The 26971-nt window shown below is 40.1% G+C and overlaps 2 protein-coding genes across 6 annotated transcripts in view; both read right to left on the bottom strand.

The window, feature by feature from the left end:
* The window catches only part of LOC112555839 (disks large homolog 2-like), a 78225-nt gene extending 59539 nt beyond the window's left edge, over positions 1-18686 (bottom strand). For 4 of the 5 annotated variants that reach the window (XM_025224373.1, XM_025224371.1, XM_025224372.1 and 1 more), the window contains exons 1-5: positions 18568-18686; positions 16815-16992; positions 2112-2144; positions 1351-1398; positions 784-908 (exon numbers count right to left, since the gene is read on the bottom strand). The gene's annotated coding sequence lies outside the window, so the exon portion shown is untranslated. The remainder of the gene's footprint in view (positions 1-783; positions 909-1350; positions 1399-2111; positions 2145-16814; positions 16993-18567) is intronic. The other variant, XM_025224370.1, reaches the window with a different exon arrangement.
* Positions 750-26741, bottom strand: LOC112555520 (disks large homolog 1-like). The gene is made up of 8 exons (XM_025223954.1): positions 26723-26741; positions 25403-25534; positions 21331-21447; positions 16815-16992; positions 9124-9415; positions 2112-2144; positions 1351-1398; positions 750-908 (listed from the first exon to the last, which is right to left on the bottom strand). The coding sequence occupies exons 1-8, from the start codon at positions 26739-26741 to the stop codon at positions 750-752; spliced, it is 978 nt and encodes a 325-aa protein (XP_025079739.1).
* Between the last annotated feature and the right edge of the window lie 230 nt (positions 26742-26971).

The following is a 26971-nucleotide window of genomic DNA, read 5'->3' as shown; positions in this document are numbered from 1 at the left end:
TCCCCTATTCACACATGTTTAGGTAATAGAAAGGGGAACGGGGCCTCCCTCTGTACACACCAGCCGATGAAAGAAAGCCTTATTTCAGTGTTTCAAAATGGACGTCAACGCGAAAATATGGGAATAAAATGTCAGTTCGTAACAGACACGCACTTAGTTCCAAAATTCTCTGTCCGTGTTTGCAAAGTAACAGTTATAGTTTTCTGCTGAAAACCAAACAAACCGTGGGGACCAAAAATGTCTAAGACGGGAGGTAATCGATGGTTAGAGGGTCCGCAGATCACAGATTTTATAAGTTTCACTTGATTTAAAACTATATAAACTCTTGCAGGTAACAAGAGGAAGAATCAGCAAGAGCTCAGACTAGTACGTGGTCAATGCCTTGTGTCACAATTTTTCTTTCTGTGCTGGGTGATGTTTGCAGGCTAGGACCCGAAGAACCGTTAGGGATTACTTCCCTAGATTATTATATCTTTTTCCTGGCTCAGATGAGCTTTTAAATTCACGTGTTTTAAAAATAAAACTATTTACACAAATGTGAGAAAGTTATGAAATGTGTAAAGCTGTTTCTAATGTGGGACTTTCTTTTCTGTGGGTTTAACAACTTACAAATGGGATGCAAGTATAGAACAGGGGCTGACCCATCCAAGTTAACATTTCTTTCCTCCCATGTCCCCCACGATAAAAATATTCAGGGACGATCCAAAGACTCAATGCACAAAGAAAGTTACTTAAGTCTAACATCCCAATTAAGTGTACAAGTGGCCAGAGAAGCACCAGTACCTTAGTCTGCCATTCTCTGCTGCCGCTCCACCAGGAATGATTTTGGTAATGTAAATACTGGGGTCGTCACCCACATGAGGGTTGTCGCAGCCTCCTGCAATGCTGAAGCCCAAACCTCCAGAGCCCTGCACATGATTCAAGTCACATTAAGAACACCACCTGCTTAACTACACCTGCATAAAGTAGAATGTTTTACACATCGTATGCTGAAAGTAACGTAAATATCCAATGTTTTCGCATGGTGAAACAAGAGAGTGCTGCATCTAACATGAATGTCAACAGTCAGCTGCTGATGTTCCTAACAAATATAATTAAATATGCTTTAATTAAAATAAATCATTAAAAAGTGAATCTTTTAACAAACATACTTTCTTCACACTCATAATGAAAGCATCACCATATGAAAAGCTCTGCAAAGAATAAGACTGCAGAACTAAGAAGTTTAACAGCATTGTTCACAAGCAGCCAAAAATATCTTCTATACTACCATGAGCATCTAATAACTAAAACCAAATATAAATTTTCTGTTTTTAATCTGAATATTAAATATATGTTTAATGGGCTTACTCTGTCCAAGTCTATTTCTTCATATTCCCATTCTCCTTCGCCATTTGTCTGAAAATAACAAAAGTCATAAGCAAATAAAATCAAGGAAATACCGTATGCCAACAGATAAACATAAAAATTCTGTCACTAACAGACTATCTCCTTCCCACTCCCTTAATACTTAATAGCTGGCATGAAAGCTTTCATGTTTCTATGTTGTTTCTTGAAGTACTAGGTTGTGGCTGCAGCTGACATTCTGTTTATCATTGACTGGGCTTTGGCTACTGCTATGCAGATGCATGTTGTTGCTGATGAAGCAATATGTGATTTATCCTGAAGAGACATCTGCAATTCTGTGGTATCTTTTATTACACAGTTTCTATATGAACGCTGTGTTAAGCCTACCACTCAGTATGTGATGATTATGTGCTTTCATTATTTATTTATAGATCCATATGTGTGTGTGTGTACAACACAAAAAGCTACTTGTCAAATGGGAAATTTGTTTGTTTTTTTTAAATATCTGTTCTTGAACATATTTCTTTCTTATGGTTGGAGAAACCTATTTCACTGAATGCATGCATAAATTTGTAAAATCTTTGTCATCTGATGTTCTCATAATATTGACATAATTAGTTCTGCAATATAGTTTACAAAGTAGCCAAATTACTCTGAAAGAAAAATAAAACTGCCTCTGCATAAAAATGTTGAAGAATGTGATTTACACATAAATGCCATATTCATATTTTTAAAAAAAGAACGAGTGGAAACTTGACACTTACATATTCAGAATCTGCTGTCTCGGATCCCTCTGGCTGAAATTTAGGGAAAAAAAGTTCCCAATGTAAGAATAAAAATGTATGATGTTCCAAAAAATCTTAAGTTTAAACTTTGCTAATTAAAAACAAATAGTTCAATGGATCATAATGATCCACACCTTTGTCTACTGCTGACAAGCTGAAATATCTTGGGTGACATTACGGATGATTGAACAGATTGTTTTTATTCCATTCTCATCTTTACAAAGTATTAGTGTTAATCCTTTTGCCCTCTATAGAAGGGCTCCTCGGAGTTCTTCCGGCATATTCATCAAAATGTGTGAGCATATGTGTTTATAAATCATATATAAGTATATACATTATCAAACACCCACCTTGTAACCTCCCGCCCCAAAAAAAAAACAAAAACTCAACAAAACAAACAAAATGTTTTTTTTTTACATCCGCTATACATGTGCTTCAATTTTATATGATCACTTATTAATTTTACAGATATAGCCATTTTAATGCTTATGGCTTTCTTGGCCAGTGAATAATTCCAACCCAGAAATAGAATTCTGTGTACACACTTGATCCTCTTTTTATATTCGCTTTACAAAAGTATTAACTTCAAGTAGCTATAACCCACCATCACCCACTGCAAGCCCACAAAGTCTGCTGAAATTTCAGCCACTAAAAGCTAAAAACTAAACAGGGGGAACGGCCTGGCCTGCCTTCTGTCAATATCCTGGTCCTTGTCTTGATTTCTTTCCATTACAGGGACTAAATGTAAAGACTGAGGAGAACATGCTTGATAATGCAGAAGCCAATCTCCAACTCTGAAGCTTTCAAAACCTCAGAGTGATCTATGCCTGATTCAAATGGAATCAGATTAAAAAAAGAAACGACCAAATTTACATTGTACATTTCTGTCACATCTCCTTTTCTAATCCTCCCAAACACCAGGCCGATGAAGACTCTATGCACATCAAAATTAACCATGCCTTTCCAATTCCAATACATTTAGTTGTAAACTATTAAAATATTTCTCTCTAATAATCTATTCCAAAACTTCCCAAACCTGGGTAAAATTTTAGCCACTTGAAATCTCTTCCTCCATAACTTGGGTTTGGCATTTTAAAGAAAAAAAAAGCCCTTTGCGCTGATCAACACTTACATTACAATCTGCAAGGGTTCTTTCATTGATCTCCACCTTCCTGCTGCCAACATGGAATCAAAGAACAAAGCTCTTAACTCGACAGGCCAAGTTTGTAAAACCAGCTTGATGGAGGCCGACCAGAATGTAGGTCTCATTCACAGCTACTGTGCATGGGAAGAGAAGGCTTTACCCTGTACCCACGGTAACGTGGGGGAAAAGGTGTTGAACTGCAGTTCACAGAAAGGGGCTGGTGTTCGGGGATGGGCGGTAATGCAGGAAGCAAAGAATGCGAGGAAAGGGAAGAGAGCAGAGAGAGAGAAGGAGAAGTGTGTAGAGGAGGGGGTGTTTCAGCCGATACTCTGACTGCAAATTCTGTCAGTTCCACGGAAGACGCTAGGCCTTCTCAAGTGACTGATGTGGAAGGGACATGCGAGAGGTGTTTACAGGGCTCCCAAGAATCTGCTCTTCAAACTGGTCCTCCGTGAAGTCGATACGATTTTTCGACCCAGCTTGGATGAAGAGGTTTGCGGGTGCCCGCTTGGTCTGTGGGTGTATTGATACGATTTCTTGGACATGTTGGTGTATGCGTGCGTACGTGGGTGTATGATCTGTGTGTGTGTGTGTGTGAGAGAGAGAGGAGTTTGTACAAGATATCGAATACCACACAGCCATATGCGGACAGTGAAGCATGTGTCATACGTACTTTCAAAACTACCAACGACTGAAGCATATGAATATTTTGTCACAGTCAATAACCAACACTGCTCAGTGATTTCTGCACCATATATCTGCTGAGGGTGGCAAAGCTACCCCTTTTCAAAAAGCAGTCTTTTCCTTCATCCCTTTAAAGGGGCGGGTGGGGAAGGCAGGTTCATCTTTTCATAACTTCCTACGCTCAAGCCACCTAAATGCAAATGTGATGGGGATCAGATGAAGGCTATCAGGTTACCAATCAGGGAAGGGAGACACCGAAGAACGTGGAAGCAAGTTCACTCATTAAAAGCAAATTTGTGCTCTTCCGATGTCGCAGCAGCGCGTCTTCGGAGGATTGTACAGCCTGCCGTAAACAATCCCCGTCTATCGCTGAAACTCAAACTAATAAAACTTAGCGAGAGGAAAAACAAAAACAAAACAGATCTGTAGGAGTACCATAAACGTTTGCCATCAGCTTGTATAATTAAATATTTAAGAGCCTCCCAGACCCGTCCGACCTGGGCAAAATAATTGCCAATATTCCTCTTTGGAAAATGCTACTGCTAACTATAATGTGGGCGTGTGTGTGTGAGAGAGGGGGAGAGAGAGAAGGGGGAGGGGAAGAAAGTTGGCAAGCACGTTGGCAAACGATGGCATCCCGTTGACAGGAGTTAAATGCCTCATTCACAACTAACGGCTGTTCAAGAACTGCTCAAGACGATGACGAAGACCCACTTTTCCATCCACCATGATTCCCAGCCCAGACATGCTTTATATGCCAGAGCTCACAACATAACACACAAACACACACGGATTTCACTCATTCACCATCCTTACTCTCACGAATCTAAGCCTGCAACAGCTCTCATCTCTCCCCCTCCCATATACGCATGCTCACACACACAGACACACGGTCAAACAGATCAACATTTGGAGAGACTTGCACATTTCGTTTTCAGCAGAAATGTATGGAAAACAACTGTTGAAACCAAATGTGCATTTTCAACTTCAGATTTCATTAACTTCGTCCCAGTCAACCAACACCCCTTCTCACCAAAGTTAACATAAAAAGCACCACGTTTGTACATATCAAAATTTCTGTTGTTATTGCCTCGTTCTGAATAAGTGTGATGTTTTTATTTCTACTAATTAGTCCGAGGGCTAGATGTAAAAACACGTAACTTTTGCTTCTTCTGTACCCTCGTAAATAAAGATTTATTTATTGTTCACTGTTTATAACCGGGTGGTGTCCAGTACTTGACAGATGACCCATAAACAAACGAAGTACAAAGCCCCGATCTAAATCCGTCCTTTCGGTCTTTGCAGCTGTATCCAGCACGATGGGAAAGGGTGGTAGTGGTAAAGTATGCGGGGTGGGTGGGTAAAGGATGCGGGGTGGGTGGGTAATGTCGCGCGCCGCCACGCGATCGACTGCCTGGTGTCGCAGCCACTGCTCCGGAACCGCGCGGGGTTCACCGCTCCCGGCAATTTGTAGGTAGCAATTCCTCCGCTGACCTACTTTCTCCGCGCACGCACTTATCGATGCACGATTGCCTTATTTTCTATCCGATCTGTAAAGGCCCTTCTGAACGGGGCACACACGGACGAAGGTCTGACACAGTTTGGCAAAGTTTTAAAAACATTAATATCTGGCAAGCACAAACTTTGCCAAGCTTGTTCGTACGAAGAATAGCTTTTAAAGAAGACCATAAAGATAAAGATCAGCTTGCAACTAATACAGAAGAATACAGTTTCATCTTTTAAAGTGACCTAATTCGTGGCAGCTAAGTGGACCACGTGCATATGAAGACGTCAGCAGGCTGGGCACCGTTATAGAAAAAAGTCTGACGTTACATAAAGGAAAGGACTATTTTGTCCGCGATTGAATACTTCGCGAGTGTATGATGACTTCGGAGGTCTAATCCTCGCGGGCTTCCATTCAATGATCCCAAATACCTGCCCCAAGCTGGTATTTCTCCCAGGCAATACCCAAACAAATCTGTGGGATAATGAATTTTTTTTTTCTCTCAACTACTGCGCGCTCTTCATTGCCACACGAAACCTGCGACAAAAAACGACGCCGAGTAACCGCCGTCGCCTGGTGAAGTACTTCCATACATTTTAAACCTAGGGATTTTCCATAATAGAAAATGTTGCGATTTGGAATGCTAAATGCTATGGAAAACAAGCAATTGATACTGGAGCACTACTGGCGGAGAGCTAAATAATAAGGTAAACAAGCATTTTATATGGAAGTACTACTGGCGAGGAATCTGGTGTGAGTGGCAGGTTCGCAGTCCACTTCAGCGAGCCGGTCATCTCCAGCTGTCGTCCATGTATTGCGTGTGATGGCGCTGAGTTATCTCGAGTTCCTCCCTTCCTTGAACTTTTGAGAAGCTATGAAGGCAATGGTTAAGGCGACCAGTAGAGAAATCCTCCAACTGCACGCACAAGTTGGCACCAGACTGACCTGTCTGCTAAATGTTGTGGGTTTTACGTACTGCAAGCACTTTCGTTTTTGTTGGTGTAGGCATCCCTAATTAAGATCGCTTCATGAAGCGAAAATACGCAAATTTGAAAAAAATATTGGGAGTGAATTTTAAAAAGGGGGAAAAAGGAAATGTTCATTTCCTCGTCGCCAGTAGGTCGAGAGTTCGAGGTGACACACAGAAATATCTGATGAAGCGCGCAAGCACGACTGTGACATCAAAATCCTGAGTTTAATATTATTTAATAATATATATAAATTAATGATATGCATGTTTATTGACATACATATTGTTTTCAACTAAAATGTTCAAGAAAGCAATTCACTGTCGACGTGCGATCTACGCATGTTCAAACACCGCGAATTTCAAAAATCCGCGTTTAGGACTTGTATTCAACAGAAAAGCCGCACTTAATTTCATTCGGTTGACTATCACGTGTAGTAGTCGTCTCCACGCTGCCTTGGGGTTGAAGTGACCTACAGTCTTTGATGCCTTTAACTTCAAGACATTTATGGCAATAACACCAGCATCAGTGTCATGCCAACACAGGCACAAACTGCTGTAACAACGGGCCGCCCTACTCCCCTACACACTCCGAACTGCACTTTTATCTCCACTACATTGTTTCTGCTCCACAATAGAAGTTTTGTTTGTGGAAGCGACGTGACAGACCCCCGTGAGATCAGACTGCAAAAGCGAGTCCGAGGAGGGAGACAAGTGAGATGATGGTGGTGGGAATGGGACAAGAGAACAAGAAGGAAGGGAGTATGATGTGAGGAGGAAAGAAAAAAATTTGTTTGTCCTACAGGTCCCAACTGCCGACTGGTGTCAGACGCCGTTAGAGGCCAACCCGAGTGCTAAACTCGTTTTTTCGTTTTTTATTATGAGGTTTGGGTACATTATTAAATGGTGATTTCCCAAAATTCCAAGTGAAAAACTCTGTTCCGTCCTCGAGAGGCAAGCCGTTGAGTGTCGCAGTTCGCACCTGGGTCTTGGTAAGAGGTCAAGACCTCACTTTCCCGTGACGCTACACAAGTAGATTCGCCGGGTGGTTAGGTCTTAATAGTATGTGTACTGGATGCCCTACACAGCATCATCAGTAAAATTTCAACTAGTTATTTCGTCTGCACCCGTTATCTCGCCAGACTTGGCGGCAGAACGGGTTACGGATTTGTTGTGCATCCCTCATTGCAGTATTATCACATTATCACATGGTGGAGGTGTTATCACATTGTACTATACTTAGAATTTAAGTGATTCCACGCCATCAGGAAAAAACATAATACATTTTTTAACGCATTTTTCAAACAAATGAAAACAAAGCGACATGACAATGTTATGTAAACCAGCCTTTAAAAAGAGACTTGATAATCCAGTTCTTATGTGCATATGGTCTGGAGATCAATCCACCAGCCATTTCATACAACGATCTGGATCAGGTCACATCACCTTTCATTGCTAACGATTATTCTCGCGACCAACGGGGCTGCCCGCCAACTTGGCTGCCCATCCAAAAACATCTGCACGATGCCAAAGACGCACAAGTCCTCCTCCCCTTCCACTACCAGTCGTTGTTTTAACCACGAACTCTTTACCCTCTCGTCTGACAAAGCAACTGTGGCGAATATATTACAGACCTCTGCCACCTCATTCCCATCTGAGAAGGTTAGACGCTCTCCTGGATTCCTTCTTGGCGGGAACTCACGTGCCAGAGCGGAAATCAATGTCGCGTCGTACACGGAAACTTTGGAACACCGACGCACGCAAGGGCCAGACTCTGGTGTTGATATTCCACAACTGTACTGCTGCCAACATCATCAGTATCTCATCGTCTCCTGGGGCATTCAGACCATGCAAGGAAGCTCTAGCGAGAAGACCAAATGTGTCTCAAAGTATAGGAGTTAGCATTTCAAATCGTGGGAGGATTCAGTAAGAAAGTATGGAATAGGCTCTGGGATCCCGCATCGTTGAGGAACTCGCAGTCGGCTCATGATATTACGTGGATAAAACCACAAAAAACTACTACAAGGACAAGGGAAACAAACTGAAGTGCATTTAGGAAAAGAATGACAGAGGAAAGAATGATGAAATGAACTGGTGAACAATGAAAGAGTCGGAAAGCAGGACAACTTTCACGAGACTGATGGCTACAGTTTATAAACAGTAAGCGCAAGGAGTCGGCGACCATAAATAATCAACATACTACGTGCGTTCATGTGTGTCTATGCTTGTATGTGTTTTGTGTGTGTGTGTGCGTGCGAGAGAAAGAAGGAAGAAGAAGAAATGGCATCAAACATCATCGTCTTGAAATTGCGCTCCGGAGATGAAAAGTGGAATGATCGACCGGGCGGGTCTTTCAACACCCTGCCATTTTCCGCAAACGTGCGTCAAAATAAATCGAGGTTTCGACCAAGCGTCCCATCAAAAACAGATTCTATCCAGCTTCCGTAACAGTGCCGAAACGTGCCTTTCAGGAACCCTCGCCAATTCAAAAACAAAACAGCCTCCCCCTCCTCCAAAAAAACAAACAAACAAAAAAAACAAACAAACAACAACAAAAAAACCCGAAAAAAACCTCAGCCTACTGACTGATGTGTTGGCCCAGGGCCTGCTGCTAGTAACCAATGCGTGAACGACGGGTTCAACCTTTGTTGCACATGCAAGTAACAGCAACAGCAGCAGCAAGGCGACTTACATGCATGGTAAGGAGGTACTCGCGGTCGTAGGTGATGAAGTCCACGTACTTCTTGAAGCTGACGGAGCGCGCCCGACGCACTCGCCGGCGGTAGCCCAAGCGGCCGTACCGGACGCTCCACCACGACAACATCGTCTCCAGCACGTGCTTGTCCTTCAGCCCGCGCAGCACCATAATCACGGCGGCGGCGGGGGCAGCGATGACGACGATGACAACGACAACAGCTGCGGTGTTAGCAACCCCGTGTCGCTGCACACTGCCTAGGATGCCTCTTCCGTAGCACGTGTCTTCCCTGGCGACAAGTTTGTGTCCCTTTTGCTGCATGTGCCATCATTTGTCGACAGTCCGCCAGCTAATCCGTTATGGGGGAAAAAAATGTTTTTGAAGAGGTGGCAATGGGAATGAAACCGTGGGGGTTTTTTTCTTGTTAAAAAAAAGGGTTAGATGGGCGTCGGCAACGCAGACCACGTCTACGCTGCGTTTTCACTGTTCTACCCAGACACCCAGGTCCTAATCGATGGACAGATGACGAGGCTTAGCGTTAGGTGGGGGTGGGGTCTTCACAAACCGTCAGCCGAAGGGTGTGGGGTAGTCGAGGAGGACAAGGAGGAGGAAGAGGACAACCCAAGCTGTACACGGCACTGCAGATCAACTAACACCAAACACACCGAATTCAATTATCCTGGCTTCCAACTCCCCGTGCTTTTAGGCTCCTTCACACGTTTGCCTTTAACCTGGCCAGGATTTCTTCGACTCTAGTTTCTGTTTGTCTGGAACTTAGTTCTTCGTCCAAGATAGTGCGGATTTTTAACCCCTGTTGATATCTGAAATGAATGCTGCCAGAAAGACTCCCCCGAAGAGTCCTGGACACATCCAGCAATCAATGTTCTTCAAGTCCCTTGGCTTTCTCGCTCTCTCTCGTCTGGTTTGGACCCCGGGGTTCACCGTCCCAAGAAGAGCAAGGACAGCACCCTTGCTTCATAAAGTCACCTGATGGGAAAACAGCCCATGTGCACCACTCTGTGATCTGGATGAAAAATAATGGCGGCTTCCGTTGTCATCCCTTGTCCCGAGTCGCCGCAACGTAGAACTTCCCCAGCATCAGTCTCAGGAGTTTTCATAAGCACGCGCGCAAGCCCGCCATGCGTAAAACAAGTAAATAAAATACAAAAACAGTCAAGGCTTCTACTGTCTTTTCCATGAGAAAAATGACAATCGATGGCCGCACTTCATGGCCATGCAAGGCAACAAACTAGCTCTCTCCAGTGTCGGGTCACTTCGAGCGGATACTGCAACCTCCGGGCGGTGGCGCTGCCGCGCGCCACCGCGTGACGCGACATTTCTGCTGTCGCTTAAGCGGAAAGCGGCGCGGTTGCGAAGATCTCGCGGAAGCGGCAAGCGGACAGCCTGGAGAAGGAGGGGTGGGAGAGGGAGTTTATGGTTCACGAAGGCAGGTCCCGTTCCGATTACAAATCTCTAGCCCAGCTTGGTCGTTGTGTCACGCAAGCGGGTTGAAAATGGAAAGCAGTCAAGAGCGGCTCGAGGTGAGGTTCACGGGTGGCGCAAAGATGAGCAGACCGAATTCGACTGATGATTGCAGCAAAAAAAAAAAAAAAGACTTTTTGTTCGCTCACTCTCAACAGTTGATGGCATGCCAGAGAGAGAAAAAACAAACAAAAAACCAGGCAAACGCCTGTGTGTGCGTGTGTGTGTAAATGGAGTGGTAAGCTCCTGCTAACGGAAGACACTTCAATGAAGGCACGCATTCGCCATCACGTGTCCACTGCTACAAAGACACCACCTCGTCAAGCCTGTTTGATGATGACAGTGCTAAAGAGCTGAGAGTGGGGGAAGAGTCAGGACAGTGTATATGTGTGTGTGGGTGGGGATAATAAGTCTGGCTTTCCGATCAATTTCGCGCTGATAGGTGCAAATTTTTGCTGAAATGGAATCAAACAAAGGTAAAAGGTTCTAGGGGTATAGAGAAGCGATTCTAAATGTATAACTTCCATTCTACCACGGTCCAGTTTGAAACAAAATGGTTGGGAGGAAGATGCAGACAGCCGACGGTATCAAACGGATGGATAAGATGTTAGGTCGAGGCGTGCTTTGGAAAAAGAAGAGATTATGGCAAAACAGCTTTACCAATCAGAAAAAAGCACAGGTTAACATCACAAGTTCCGCTGAGGTGGAGGAATCGCAGGCTACACAACACTCCAGCATCCGATGATGGGTTTCCTGTAAAAAGCTCTTGCTGTCATTATCACCTCGACATAGGCTTCGCGGCCAAAAAGTAGGCGGTAGGAAAGGTGAGGGGGGATGGATAATTTGATTAATTGCCCTCCATACCGTTGATTGAGGTGACGAAAGCGACGTCGCGATCCCCCTAGAAAAGGGAGGAGGGGACCCAACAACAAACAAAAATCGGGTTTCTCGGACGACAGGCTTTCGGCCCAACAGCTTTTGATCGTTTTGGGCAAAAGGCAGGAAAAAGCGCCAAGAGGGCAAACGGTGCGACAGGAGAGCAGAAGAGAAGGCCCTGAAGTGACCTGTGCTGTGCTGCGCACGACGTCTTCTGAGGAATCGAGGCTTGGTGTGACGAAAGGTTTCACGAGGGCTAAGGAAATGACCAAGAACAGTAGAAAGTGAGGCAAAGGACATCGGAACCACATGGGCCCAACTACAGGGGGCTGCCCAAACCGGGTCCGCTGGCGAGGTGGTGTTGCGGCACTATGCTCCTCAAGGGAGTAACAAGGAATAAACTAAGGAAATGACCACACTATCTGTGGGTGGACAAGGAACGTTCTCTGTCATCTCTGGTTGCACCATTCACAGCAACAGCAGGAGCATGGCCCGTGACACCAATTACTACAATGTCCAGAGCGTTGGTCCGCAGCATATGATAGTTAGAAGTGGAATAGAAAATAGTATATACGAAAGAGTGGTTAGCACCCTTCAGTTAAGGTGAATAAAAATCGCAAAGGGGCGACCGTACACCCGGTCCTAAGATTCCCTGATAAGAACAGCCCTGTTAGAGCAAGTCCTATAAAACCTTTTCATATTTTGTATCGCCCCTGACTGAGCTTGTATCTTGCAAAGCGTATTAAGCTCACGTCTGTGTTGGAAACTGAACTTTATAAATCCTATTATCATCATTACTACTCGTCTCACTTTTATGCTTTTCTCTTCTTTTGACTTCTAGAGTTTCGTCCCGAATGAAATGTTGGCTATGATTTCTAACCTCTTGACGCAGGGATCAATCACCGGTTGTCTCTACTTAAAAAAACGTTTGGCCGCCGTTATGAATGGTCCACAACGAACCTTCCGGAAACGTATCGTAAACGCGCAAGTATGTCTCACGCAGTGTGGAGAAGGAGCCATTCAGCTTTTCATTATTTATTTTATAAAGTCAGCCTCTTTCTCTCCTCCCCTCCCTCCCCTCTATTTCTCTTGAAAGAAGAGACTAGGAAACAAGGCTGCTTTTTAGACTAATTTTTCTTCTGTCGCTCACATCAGAACAGCCATTACCTGATTGCACGCTCTCCCTCGCTGTTAATTTGGAAATCTTTCGAATTTTTTTAACGTTTTGAAAATAAGGTCCTTTCTCTCTCTCTTTTTTTGCGTTTCTTCCTTGCCGAGATTCTCTTCTTCAAGTTATGCATCACAACATTTCCAGCCATCGCAAAGACGCCGCGCGGACAGCGATTCATTTTCAAAATAAACTCTCTGAAATGAGGGGCAGAGGGGAGCAAATTGCAAGAAAAGGACTCCCCACGCTTGGCTAAAAGCTTGCCCAATAGCCACTTCTTGCATGTCTCTCATCAGTCCCAACCTTACAGTTACCGCATGGCCTCCGCTAATTGAAAGGACACGCAGTCCTGGGGCGGGGTTGGGTAAGACGATGACGAGGGGGGAAATAAACATTAAATTAAAAAAACTAAAATATGCTACATTTCGCTCAGTTCATCTGCTTAACGTTTGCAAGTTTTAAAAGGACGTATTTACAACGCTATTCCTTTGGATTGTGTTAGCAAAGAAGCCTTTTTCAAAAAAAAATTATTGGGAGTCATCTTAAAGGAAATAGGAAATAAATGTTGTCGAAGTGAAGGGATGCTCTTTGGTGCAACTGCTGCTGCTCCACGAGCTCCAAACAATTTGGCCAGAATGCCACCCGATCAATACTAACAATTTCACAGCTAAAAATGTTTATCCTTCATTACTTCAGAACTTGACTGATAAACTGGTCTATCCTTTCCCAAGAAACCTGCGACCAGTTTATCGAAACTCGAAGGAACTGTGGGGTTTCGTATTTAAAAGATTGCGTTACATGACTGAACTCGGGCAGAAGAGATGTCAGTCTATTGCATTTAATTCAGCGTGTATACTTTTTACGGAGCATATGGGTATCTTGGCTGGTGCCCCTGGAATCCTCGCTGCCCTATGAATGACATTTGAGAGCACAAGGAAAGATACAAAGTAAAGAGACAAGCTGGTGGACTACCAGCAAGTAAGAAAAATCGGATGGACAAGGGGAGGAGAAAGGGAAGGAGTAAGTAACCAAATATTTTATTCAATAGGACCACGCCCTCTCGGATAGAATGAAGACAAAAATATTCATTCATATTTTTATATTACTAAACTGAAATTTCCTAGCAGCAAAAAAAGTCTTATACAGAAAAAGCAGACAACTTCCTCAGTCTCATTTGTTAAAGAACAACAGTAAAGAAAGTGTAAAAGCGCTTGGAAGATTGTAGCGTTTACGGGCAATAAACCTTTTTCTTAAATCATACTGATGATTCTGAAAGAGATAAGTGGAGTTAATAGGGGTTAAGAGGGATTGGCAGGCGGGCTAGATAGAGAAGGAGCAGGAAAAGAGATTCTCTGTGCTCCAAACCCAAACTACATGATCAAAACATCAGAGGAATTATCTCCCAGTTTCAAAAGCCACCATGCATTTAACCGCCGCAAATAGCAAGAGGAAAGCCAGGCCAGGATAAAGAAAATATACATCCCTAATCACAGGGAAAACAATCACGACTTGCAACCAACTAAATTCTCTATCAAAGATGCTAATCCTCTTGAAGACCAATGACTTTTGAGTTCAACAACTTTTATGACTCGAATCGCGGCAGGGAGGGGATAAGCCTCGCTGCAGACACTAAAGAAAGAGCGTAATAATGGCATCTTCCTGAACACATGAATGATCTTGCTTGCCTTGGCGGACACCATTTTAAGTTTATTAAAGATTGCATGCATTTTTCTGCTAGTTCCACATCATCCTGCACATTACAACGTGGCACAAGGGATGAAAATGATCCTTAAAATATAGATTGGGGTCACTCAGGCTAAATGTGAACGCTGTGAGCTACTGAAGTCATAATATCGATATTTTCTTCTCTTACTCAAATACTGCCTCAGTAAGTCTCAATGTCTGCCTTGACCGGCTAGAGGTCACAACCTTAAGCCAAACTAAGAGCAGAGTACAATCATGAGGGAAGACATTAATTCTGGGAACTATAATGGTTCCTGGATAACTATCAGAGAAGAAGGCAAGATAAGGAAATGAAAAATGGTACCATATTAAGGGGAAAAAAAACACCTTCTAACCCCATTTTTATCAGATTCATGCACCTGAATCATGGAATTCAAGGTCTCTTTTCTTAAAAGTTTCTTTTAATATGCAACACCAACTTCGCATCAATGACAACTGATATGCAAAACAGTCCTAACAAGTGCTGCAGCATTAGTTTCTCACTTATCCAGTAAAAGCATATTATGGAAATGTGCATGCATATGTGTATACACACCTTTTTCACATGTCTGTGTTTGCTCTGTTGCTGGGTGTTAAACTAACTATATTGTCCAAGCTCCCAGAAAATTTGCGTATCTCTCACTTGCCATCATGAGTTAAACTTTATGTCACCTGACCAGTTTGTGAGCTGCTAAAAGATGTGATATGAAACACTGCCACTTTCTGTTTTAATGCACCAGCAAAAACTGTACACTATTCCAGCAAATGATGCTTAGTGATGGTGCGCAAGGACAGCACATTTTCACATTTTTGCTGCCTCCAACTGCTTTTGAATCTTTCTATGAGATGCAGAATATATGAATGTAGGAAATAAACGTCAGCCACTAGGAGAAAAATAGGGTTTATACAAAACAATGCCAGCCAAAAAATTGTAAATATCTAAGAACATTTTTAATGGTCTGTGAAAGTCACTTGAAATGCCTTCATACTGTTGACTGACTCTTTACATGAAATTTTGAAATGAAATTTGGGAGACAGGTGTGGATATTACAACTTCATGAAATGTTGTACTATCTTATACTCAATTTCCATATTTGTCCACAAGCAACAGAAGGACTGAATACAAGTACTTAAACTATAGTTAGAGAATATCAAATGTGAAAGAAAGGTTAAAAAAAATTTGGGTGAGTTGTTTTACAGACCTTCAGGGCTGGCTATAATGGAGGCCACCAAAGGAAATGGGAAAGGGTAGGGGGAATTTGGGAGAAGTGTACGGGATCAATACTACATCTTACCTTTAACCTTCAAAGACTTTTTCCATCATCAGATTTTATAAATTCATCTCTTGTGTGGAGGTATGTTTAGTTAATAAACAGCCAGAAGCTTCTGTTTTGTGGTACTTTACTCTAATACTTAATAACTATGTTCTCATTTTACTAGGAGCTTTGAAAACTTTCCTGAAATCTAAAAAATAGTCTGAGTAGAATCTGTTTTTTTTTCCCAAAGCATATTTTTAGTGATAAGTAGTACATAAGTGCACACGCATCAACACTAACAAGTCAGCATTTCATGATGATGTAAGAAAGACAACTCTTTCACTGCCAGTATCTTATATTACTTCCCTTAAAGTCTAGTGTACCCTTTACATTATCGATTAGTTATTGATATTCTGTTTCTAATTCTTTAAGCTTCTCTTCAATGAATTTATGAAATCTGAATATTCTGAATATCAATATAATCTTCCTACAAAATGGGCTCATATGACACAATAAATGCCACTTGCCATAAAATGAGGCAGTAAGGGCCACAAAATAATGTATGATGAATTTAAGTTTTGACAGCTTTCTAAACTGTTTATTTAAATGTAAAAAAAAATCTACATAAAATATTTCTTTTATTTTTTGACAATAACACAACATCCCCTGTACAAAAAATAAGATGACTAGATAAAAAAAAAAAAATAATTGCCTTTCATACAATCAATACTGTGACACTATTAAATTTGAATTTGTGTGCACACCAGATGCCTCAATTTCCTCGCACCCTCAAATCCATCCATGGTCTTTTAATCAGCAAAATCTTACCTGTTTTCTTCTAGGCATCTTTAAGGAAATTAAATAACGTGATTGCAGTATCCTCCTACAATAACCACATTCCAGCTTGTTTGTGAGATTCTTTTGCTTACAAATATACCTAAGCAGCTTTGCTTATACACAAATACCTTTCACAAATGTACAGACATGCAAATATACTCACATAGCCACAACCATCATCACCACTATTGCAATAAAAAAACTATATTTTAAAACCTGCTACTGGCTACAGTAGAAATTTTTTTTTTTTTGACAATCTTGAGGCTATATGCAGGAATCTTTAAAGAAATGTGATATTTAAAATAGCTTAAGTGTGAGAAACAGAGCAGCTTCTCAGTGTAACTTACTGGAGGTGGCAGTTCCTTGTCATAGGCAGGTACGCTGGAATTGTGCGGGTCACTGTTGTGATGGTGACAGTTGGTCTCTCGGTGACCGGCTGTGTCTCGGGCAGACGGACTAGTTCAGGTGGCGGCGGAGGCAGGTCATCTTCCACTGAGAATTCATTTTCTGTGGTGATGAGAAATGCTACAAGAGAGTTTAAAAAAAAAAAACAGAAAATGAAAATCCATCAACTGTAACAACAAGAAGAAACCACTGCAGAAGCAATGAATAAGAAGTAAAATTAAAAGTCCTAAAACTGTGGGTAGGGGGAGGAAATGGAATCTCAGCAATCCCTTAACGTTTTAAAAGCATGTCTGGCACCAGCTTATCATTTTACAAAAATTATAACAGTTGTTTGAGAGTTCTTTTTTTCTTAAAACCAAAGCTTTTTTATCATATCAATCTTGAATTTTTGAAGGGGTATAGACTGAGTTTTCTTTGTTTTATAAAATCAAATAAGGTTGCTACCGTAAGAGTTACTGGACTAATTTTAAGTCACGTGATAAAATGTGTTATCCGATAGGTCATATGCAACTCTTTTTTTTTTTATATATAGAAAAAGCCAAGACATTAAAAACTGCCATGAGAAATCCTATTGTGGAAAACTGCATTTAAAGGTAATGGATGGTTGGCGACTTTGTAACGATGCACAACAGTGCATAATCATATAAAATTAAGTCGTGCCATCATAACAACACACACTTCTTATATTAGTAAATAAGAGTATCTTGCTTTTTTCCCTACTTAACAGATATACAACATACACATTTCCCTATTTAACAGAATTAGCACATACACATTTCCCTGCTTAACAGAAGGCTCAATGCACTTTACAAAGACAGGTTAATATACAAAGAAAGACATAAAATTCATACAAAAAATACACACAGACACAGACCAAAACATGCCAGCAAACAATGGATGGAGATACATTAACAGCCATAAACATAATACAGAAGAACCTGCACACAAAGCATGCTGGGGCAGCTCAGTAAAAAAAGAGTGAGAACAAAAACGGTGAGTAATGAGGTAGCATAAAACTGGCAAAAACAAAAAACAAACAAACAAAAAAACCACAAGCCCAAGACAACAAGAGATTCAGATGAATGTTCCAATTGCAACAAAGACTTGAGACAGCAGAGCATCTGGCTGTCTACTGGGGCTCACAACAGTAAGTGGCACACCAGTTTAGTCAACAGAAAATTCATGGAGCAATTGCAGAAAAGGGATCAGAGAGTTAAATCTATGCTGCTGACAGAACAGATCTTAAAGCAAAGCAAGATGGCGAAAATGTGGCAGTAGAGACAACTAGTCAATAAAGCGCCTGTGAACAGAAGCAACCTGGTGATGGGACATTGGCAAACAAGATAGCAAGTGCCATAACTGAAGCACAGATAAAGAGTAGGCACAAAAAGTGACACACACATCTACAGGCAATAGCTGGAGAGCTCTCTAGCCAGATGGGCAAAGGGATACTTTGACATTCCTAGACTACCAAAAAAGAAGAGCAGAAATGACTAATAATATGTAACACTGTAACAAAAAAAATGGAAAACAGGCATTTCATGGGCAAAATAAAAACATCCTGTATAACTTGAACGAGAAAAGTCATATTCTCTAAGCATTTTAATCATAGATTGTTGTTTATAAATCAGCCAGTTAAATTCTTCAAAACAATCCAAATATTCCACCTTTCTTTGTTTCAAAAATTCTACCTACCCTTCTTAAAACCAACCACACCAGTTTTTTGCCCAGACAATAAAATCCAAGCTTTTCATCAATAAAGAAGAAAGGTCTGAAATGTGTGCACACTTAACTCTTGACATCCTCCTGCAAACTGGAGGAAGTGAAAATGCCTGAAAATGCCAGGCAGTGTGAACGTCCCTGTTTTGGAATATGAGGTCACACCCCTAAACCATCAATGCCTGCTTGTCTAGCTTGAGAGCCTTGACCCTTATCTGCGCTGGCCTCACTACACTGGAGGATGTTAGCCTGCTCTACTCTGAATATGTTTACAGTGCATTTACTAATCTTTGAGCATCAACTGGATGCATTAGTATGAATGAGAAAACTTCTTTTAACAAAGTTCCTTTAAGGAACATAAAAACACTCTATGTATGCTAATTAACACGCTATGCTAATTCTCACTATAATTGTTAAATGGTAAATGATGGAAATAAACTAATCAATGCAAGCTTTTTTACAAACAGTACATTAGGTCATTTGTTCACACATTTTACACAACTCATACCCCCTCCTTGTGTTGCCAAATTGTTTTTTTTTTAAAAAGGAGAAAGGTAATTCTTTATTGATCTTCTTTTCAAAACCTTTAAAAAAATTTAATGTTCAACTATTTCATAAGCTATAAGACTTATAACTGTACAGTTTTTTCCTTCAGCAAATCCACCTTACAGGTGCTCACCCATTGCACACATAAGTGCACATGCACGATCTCACACTGATAATGAGATTTTTTTTTTCTAGTGACATTCCCTGACAGATTTGAGCATTACTGCACACTGTGCTTACAGGTGTTATTCTCAACAGGGTGTATTCCAGCCAGCTGAGAACCCTTGAATGAAGACTCATTGCTAAATTACGAGTTAAAACAAATACTCAAAACCCCTTTTGCACTGTCCAAGTATTTGTCAAAATGCTACTACAATTCCTCCACCCTTCTCTCCAAGCTCCTCAATTTACATCGTTTCTGAAGTACTCCTCAAATACTCCAGACACTACTGCACTATAAGAGGTCTAGTAACAGCAGGTTGAAGGCTCACAAGGTGCATTATCCAGCGAATGCATTTCAGTCACCAAAATTTGCCACAATACTGCAATTACCTCTATCTTACACCAATTAAAAGCTTCTGCCTTTACATCTTTTAAAAAAAATATATTTAAGAAAAGCATTGAATGAGTTGAAAAGAGGGGGAGGTGGAGGGAAATGGTCTGAGCTGTGAGAGTTGACTGAGGGCTATGTGGCGATTACTGCTGCTAGTTCCCTTCCTGCCAGTCTGTAATCCTTTCCTCTTTACCCAGTGGCACAATAATTTGTTACAGCTACTATAATGCAATTTTTTTATTATGCATAAATTTATTACCTTACCTTTTATACAATTTTAAATCTTTGCAATTTGCCCCTGTTTACCATCAATGGGTTTATTGCAGTACCATATGAATTTTATAATTATTCTTTTATTATTTAGTTGTATCAATGATATGTTATTTTATAAAGTCTTTGCATTCTGGAACAGCTTTATATGCAAAGTTTTAATTTAAAAGCTTGTCAGCAAATGGGATGCTAAAATTAATGAGTAAAAAAGAATATTTATACTTAATGTATAATTTCACTTTTGATTGAAGAAATTTTTTAAAACTTTCTTGGAAGTTTACTCTCTGGTAGTACATGGGTGCTTAATCCATCTCTAAAGCTGCATGTTAATGGGTCATTGTTCATTTATCTGCTAAGAAACCTTTTCAGGTTGGTGGGGGGTGAGGCATTAGAGACCTCACTTTTCTCAAGGCCATCCCTCACTGCTTTCTTCCCTAACCCTCTATGAAGTCAAGTACCCATTCCTGCCAGCTGGGTCAACTGGTGGAAGTTTGCTGCACTATTTGGGACCAGTATGCCTCTCAGTTCCAACGTTGCACTCTAACCGCTATCCGCTTCCTGTCGTTCTAGATTTCACTGGATTTATTTGATTAGCAGAGAATTAATGGTGTGTTTTTTCTAACTGTCGTTCAGTAACTCCTGTTGCTATTTTATTATTGGTTTCATTTAACAGCTGATCTTTTTGTCTTCTGGCAAGACTGGGTTATCAGATTTGATGGGACTGAGGAATGCTTTTGCACTTTATTTGTCCCAGAAGACAATTAAGCAGCTCACCATCTATAAAATAATTCCTGCACAAAGTGGCACCAACAAGAACATCACATATTTATACCAACATATACTGATCACACCCACATGCAATCACAGGTTATCACACAAACAAGCATACAGAAGCCACGTGGCCACTGCAGCTACCGCCCATTGAGTTTTGAATCCAACATATGAGGAGCAATATTTGATATACTAAGTCTATTCTTTTTAACAACCTATACATTTTTAAATTACTCCAGAGTAAACGCTTATTGTTTTAGCACAAAGTTCAAAGTTTAATCAATAAAGAGATGAAAGCTTTAGCTCTTAATCATTCTAATTGACTGATCAATCTCATTTTTCTCAACAAGTAACATGGATGAGCTTTTCATGATTTGTCTTAAAATTTAATTAAGCAATAAATAATGTTGCATTACTGCAGACATAAGCTGCCTGAGACATAGTGATCCCCATAAAGATTGCAATACTAGTATCATATTCAACCTCACCTTTCTTAGCCAACATAATTTCCAGCTGTTTTTTTATTCTAAACAGTCTAAAAGATAGCACAATAAGAAAACATGAAAGCTAAGAAAGATGTACCTCTGTCTTTGGCTGACTGTTCACAATAGGAGCTTCACGTTCCCACTTGCTGGCTATCCGTAAGGTTTCCATGGTCTTCTCGTGAGAAGTTTTGCTGTCATCTAATAAGGTTGTCTCATAAAACTCTTGGATATCTGCAACACCAGGAAAGACAAACGTCTGCAAACTGAGTACTATCAGAAAGAAAATGGTTCCTGATTCTGTCAAAGGAAAGGAGTGATTATCTTACATCTAGTAAATCATATTTATGCGAACAGTTCAGATTCTCAAATAAAGGATAAGAGATGTATGTGCAAACCTGCATGCATTTACACTAATTAGTTTCATATGAACATCTCCATAAGAACACATCAGTGCACACACAAAATGGATCTGCAGGCAATAGTTGCACACTTAGTGACAAATTGTACACATATGTATGTACGCCAAATACATGCAATTAACAGCAGCAAGCTGAAAAATATATGAAACTATGTTTTTGCATCACTAGAATGAACTTTGTGTCCACAAAATTTTGTGCAAATAATCCAACCCTGGCAAGGATTTGAATGCTTTTTTATAAAAAGATAAAACATTTACTGGCACACAGCCCATATTTTCTTATACATAGGACTGCCCTCTGGGTCTACACTGTATGTGTAAAAGTTCATGTACATATGTGTGCGTTAAATTCTATTTATTTTTCTTCTCATTTCTTCAGTCCTGCAGCAATCACTTGTAACCTATAGCTGTAGGACCCTTCCCCTCTGGCCATTATTGGATCAATACAAATGGCATAGGAGCAAGAGAATGACCTGGCCATGATGAATCTGAGGGCCTCCTGATGGCCTACTACAGACCATTTTCGTGTGCATGAATGCCACACCAGAAATCAAATGCATTTCCAGAAATGCCGATGCCACACGGGAATATGACAAAGCTATAGCTAGAATATTGGAAAGCTCCCAAACAGTGCATCAAGGGAGAAAAAACACTGATGATAAAATAAAATGTCTGCATAGGTCATAACATGTGCTAAGTGTGGAAACCATTGTGTTACACATACTATTAATATAGTACTAAGACAATATTACACTGTTTTCTGATACAAATCAAGCACAGGTGCATGTGCATGCACTCACATATACATACATAGGCTGCAGAATTAAGCTAGGAAGAACTATTACTGCTTTTACAGTCGTGCACCAACAAACAATTATTATTATTCTACAACATTGATACATGAAGGCTCAGAACCCTCAACATGGTTACTGGGTGAGCATGAACTATTTCAAAAAAAGACTCCCTCACCCCTTCCTCAAGGCACTGGCTACAGTAAACAATTAGAAGAGAACTTAGTAGTGCTATATGGAGTAGTGTTTTTCAGCAGAATTCTACAGGAAGACTTTTTTTTAAACTCATGAAATTTTAATTTTGTGTATTAAACTGACATTTTCTTTCCTTTAAAAAAATCTATGATTGTGCTCTCTACCTGTTCTGAGAGCTTGCACAACCTGCACAATCCAATTTGGCCCAAACATTTCTTTCACATCAACACATTTGTCCTGGATTCTCACAAAAGTAGGCTTGCTACTATGGTAACACTTCATTAGTGGGCTGGATGTTCTGTATGGGCCATGATGTCAGGTTAGAATTTAGGTCAGTCATGGGGAGCTTCTCTCCCACCTTCCCCCAAAAAGAATTACTTCCATAAAACCATAATGACAGCACCCAGTAGAAAAGTGTGCTACAAATCTTCCAGCAAGTTTGACATTCAAGTTGCTCAAGACTTGGGTTGCAGCTCACTATTTAAATGATAAATGGAAGGAAGGGGGTGTGAACATGAGGAAAAAAGGAAACCCTATTCATACTTCAAAAGAGACCAAGAAAAAGATTTAAGCACCATCAGTAATCAATGGGGGGGTGTCTGAAATGCCTGTGCCTGAAATATTTGAATTAAAAGATGGTGATTAGCATGCACAATCATGCATATGCATGCATACATGCTTCTCTCTCTCCTACCCTTCTCCCCACACATAGCATGCACAGAGAGAAACAAAATTAATTAACAGCTCCACAGTGATTAACATCTTCATTGTTGACTTTCAGCTTGTCACAGATTGTTACTACAAAGGCATGCACACAAACATGCTTGAGGGCACAAATACAAAATTCTCTCCCTAACCCCCATCCCCAAATCTCTTCCCCTCCTCCTCTCCACCCTCCTGTTGTGTGACAGACTGGATTATCATCTCAACAGCTTAGTTTTCAGCCTCACACACAGATTGCTAGCATAAAGACGTGTGGTATGCGATTGTACACTAGGTGAAATTGGATTGTAGTTTATCTTATATGGCACCAACTGCTGTTACAAAGACTGAGAAAAGTGGTAAGACAAAGTAAATACCCACAACAGTAATAATATATTTCAAAAACCTTTAACATAGATCATTAAATCCAAAATGACTGTGATAAGTGATTTTTTTTTAAAAAAGGTAAAATGTCCTTTTTAAAAAATAATAATTATGATTATTGATCTCATTATAAACATGCCAAACCTACTATAGTGGCTCAAACTAATGTCTGGTTTTGAAATGTCACTAGTGTAACAAAATAACTTGAACAATTTTCTCTCTCCTTCCCACATTACAAAGACCGCTCACAACCTCCTTATACCAGTCACTGCTTTGATTACTGCAAATCCTGGTCGCCAGTTGGTGCCTTTATTTTAAATTCTCAAAAACAAATCTAGTGAGTGAGAATAGAAGCAAATTTAAGCAATGGGAAAAAAAATATTATTAGCATTTATTCTAGCGAGCATGCCTGCAGCATGCAGTTTGAGAAAAAAAGAGCTGCATTTGCTCTACTTCATAAAAAAATACCTTAGCTATCAGGAAACACTAGTCAACACCTTCTAAACTCATGCAACATCTGATACTCCACCACAAAATAGGTCAGAATTTGGGTCATGACATAAGACACTGGTATTTATTGCAGTATGGTTTGTTTCAGTCTCAGCTTTGTGAAATGCCATTCGGTGGCTATATGATTTGCTATTTGTAAACACAGCAGTATTTTTGTTTACTAAGTATAAATAAGCACTTTCACGCCTCTAGTTCTGCCATGATCATATCCCATTTTGTTCTCATTCTATAGCATCTCTATTTTTTAAAAAGATGTTTCTGTTTTAGTAGAGAGGGACAAAAACGTTCCATTGACGTTCACATGGTAGCTATATAACAAAAAACATCTAATAAATAAAGCAGAGTATGGTGATGTGTGTTTGTGCTCCATGCAAGTCTGAATTCCATGCAAACTGTGGAATTTTAAAACAACTCCTGGATAATGCCTGCTGTTACAAAATAAAAGGTGAAACGGTACTAAAAGATATGTGAAACAAAAAAGGACTCATGGAAAAACACGCTTAAGGATTACAATGTGAATACTCCTGACAGTTAAAAAACATTCCGGTGCCTGTTTTACCAGCATATTAAATCTGTCAAATGAATTTAAAATATATTTCATTTTCATCATAATTTTTTCATGCTAGAAAATTTGGATAAGTATATTGGTTGTGTGTAATGAAAACAGAAAAATCTGACTTGATGCTGACCAACAGACATACTAAGCTTCAGTATCTCTTACAGCAGTATCATAAATATATTTTTTATTTAGCTATCAGAAAAATTACAATCATATAATATCAAATTAACTTTGTAGAAGTGGCATGCAATCTATATCTGCATGTATACATGAGCACACACACATACACAGCTAGCCAGACTGTTTTATAGCTAAACAGAGTACTCAAAATATAAAACTAAAAAATAAGTTTCTGGTTACTTATGGATAAAACTTGAAAGTAGTATTTCTGTATAAGAACTATGTACAATGTAATACTTTACTTCATAGAGTCTATGGAAATATATAGACTGAAAACCTTTCTTATCCCAACACTAAAAAGAAAACCCCAAAAGTGTGGAGCTCATCAAGCTGAGCACTACAAATAAGCAGGAATACAAGAGGCACATGGTATATGATTAGTAAATAAATTCTATCAATGCTTTGCATGCCACACACATTCCAGCAGAAAAGTAATGCAATATTTACCCAGCAGTGCTTGAAACAGACGACTCTTAAATATGCGAATAACTCTTTCAATCGCCATTTTCAGTGGTCGGTCCTGAGGCTTAGTCAGCCTATTGTGGTAGTCTTCAAGCAATTCCAGTGCCCTGTGGGCATCTGAAAAAAATTGCAATCAAGTGTTATACAACTGCGTAAGCAAAATTTGTTTTTCACTTAAATGTATTTGAATACTGTTTATGTTATTGCAAACACTACCTGTTCACACCTGGTCCAAATAACTATGTTTATTATACTTCAATTTTACATCTCATATGCTGAAAAGATGATCAGTATGATGTTAAAAGGTAAATAATGATTTAATAAATATTCAAATAATGTAACCTTACTCTTAACCTCCACCATTTAAAAACACAAATGCAAGAGACAAACTGATACTAGCAAACACCTGACACATGGAAAAGGGTTTGCTGTAGAAAAACTTACAAAACTATTTTAAAACACCTAAATATTACCAGAAACCATCTCTCAATTTGTTTTTATAAATTAAAATCCCAAACACTTATGGAATTCCTAGTTTCTCAGATGCAGCAACTGAATTTTGAAAATTGTATAAGCTAAAACTGATCACAACCATCTGTAACAAGTTGCACAAGTCAAAAATAAAAATTAGACAGAAAACATTAGCCTAAAATGAATTTTGAGAATCTCCTAATTATATGACTACAACTAGAATTCATTTTAAATGTAACCACGATCCTGTAAATTCCAGAAATGCTATCACATGATATCAATCTTGTTGTATGCTTCCCTGTGTTTTAGGGGAGAGGAGAAAAAAGTGTTTTTTTTTTTCTTTTGCTTTTGAAAGAGCGAGGAGAGGTGTGGTAAGCAGTTATGCTAAACGGATAAAACTAACAATCAAGCGTTCTGTCAGCGAGAGTGTCAAATCATTTCGGATCACCTCAACATTTGTAGGGTTAATGACCTCCTTTCCGTGTGTGTGAAACTTTAAAATCAGAGCTACTGTCAAATTCAAATTGGATATTGCGTCGTTTGCTGTAGTAACTGCGTGACAAACTAAAAAGTGCATTATTTACTCACCGAACCACAAGAAAGATAAACTATGGATTATCTTAACTGCGTAAACTACATTACAATGTACAGCAGACGCTAAAAAGGTCGCTTCCGCGTCGCTGTAAACAGCTGAATTATATCTGTTAAAAATTTTAGAACTACTGCAATACTCGTCGAACACATCACATCACAATTAAATGTAACTTCTGTTTCTTTTGCAACGTCTTTGAACATGCTAAATCTTACTGATGGTATTTAAATAATGTTTGTTACCTTGTTTACGGACCGGCATTTTGATTCCTGCAGTCGGTGGTTGATTTCTGCAGACCAAACGATGCTAGGACTCCGTTGGCTATTAAGATGATGCGTTTAAGGACACGTTTTCAGATCGATACTCCTGGTAAATTGGTTCTGTATGAAAAAAACTAGGCGGTTACAAATGCTATAACCACAAAAAAACACTATGATCACAGGCAATCGCTGTTCATAGCAGGAAATGCATGCGAAGATGGCGACACAACC

This window comes from Pomacea canaliculata, linkage group LG14, assembly GCF_003073045.1.
Source record: "Pomacea canaliculata isolate SZHN2017 linkage group LG14, ASM307304v1, whole genome shotgun sequence".
Lineage (NCBI taxonomy): Eukaryota > Metazoa > Mollusca > Gastropoda > Architaenioglossa > Ampullariidae > Pomacea > Pomacea canaliculata.
Note: the sequence above shows the minus strand (reverse complement) of the source record. Positions and strands in the feature narration are given on the sequence as shown.

Bases quoted from the DNA above. Each gene is read 5' to 3' on its own strand.
- LOC112555520 (XM_025223954.1), bottom strand. The intron at 2,145-9,123 runs GTAAGTCGCCTT...CCTAAATTTCAG, and splicing joins AGTACCTCCTTACCATGCAT to CCAGAGGGATCCGAGACAGC. The intron at 909-1,350 runs GTAAGCCCATTA...AATCATGTGCAG, and splicing joins AAGAAATAGACTTGGACAGA to GGCTCTGGAGGTTTGGGCTT.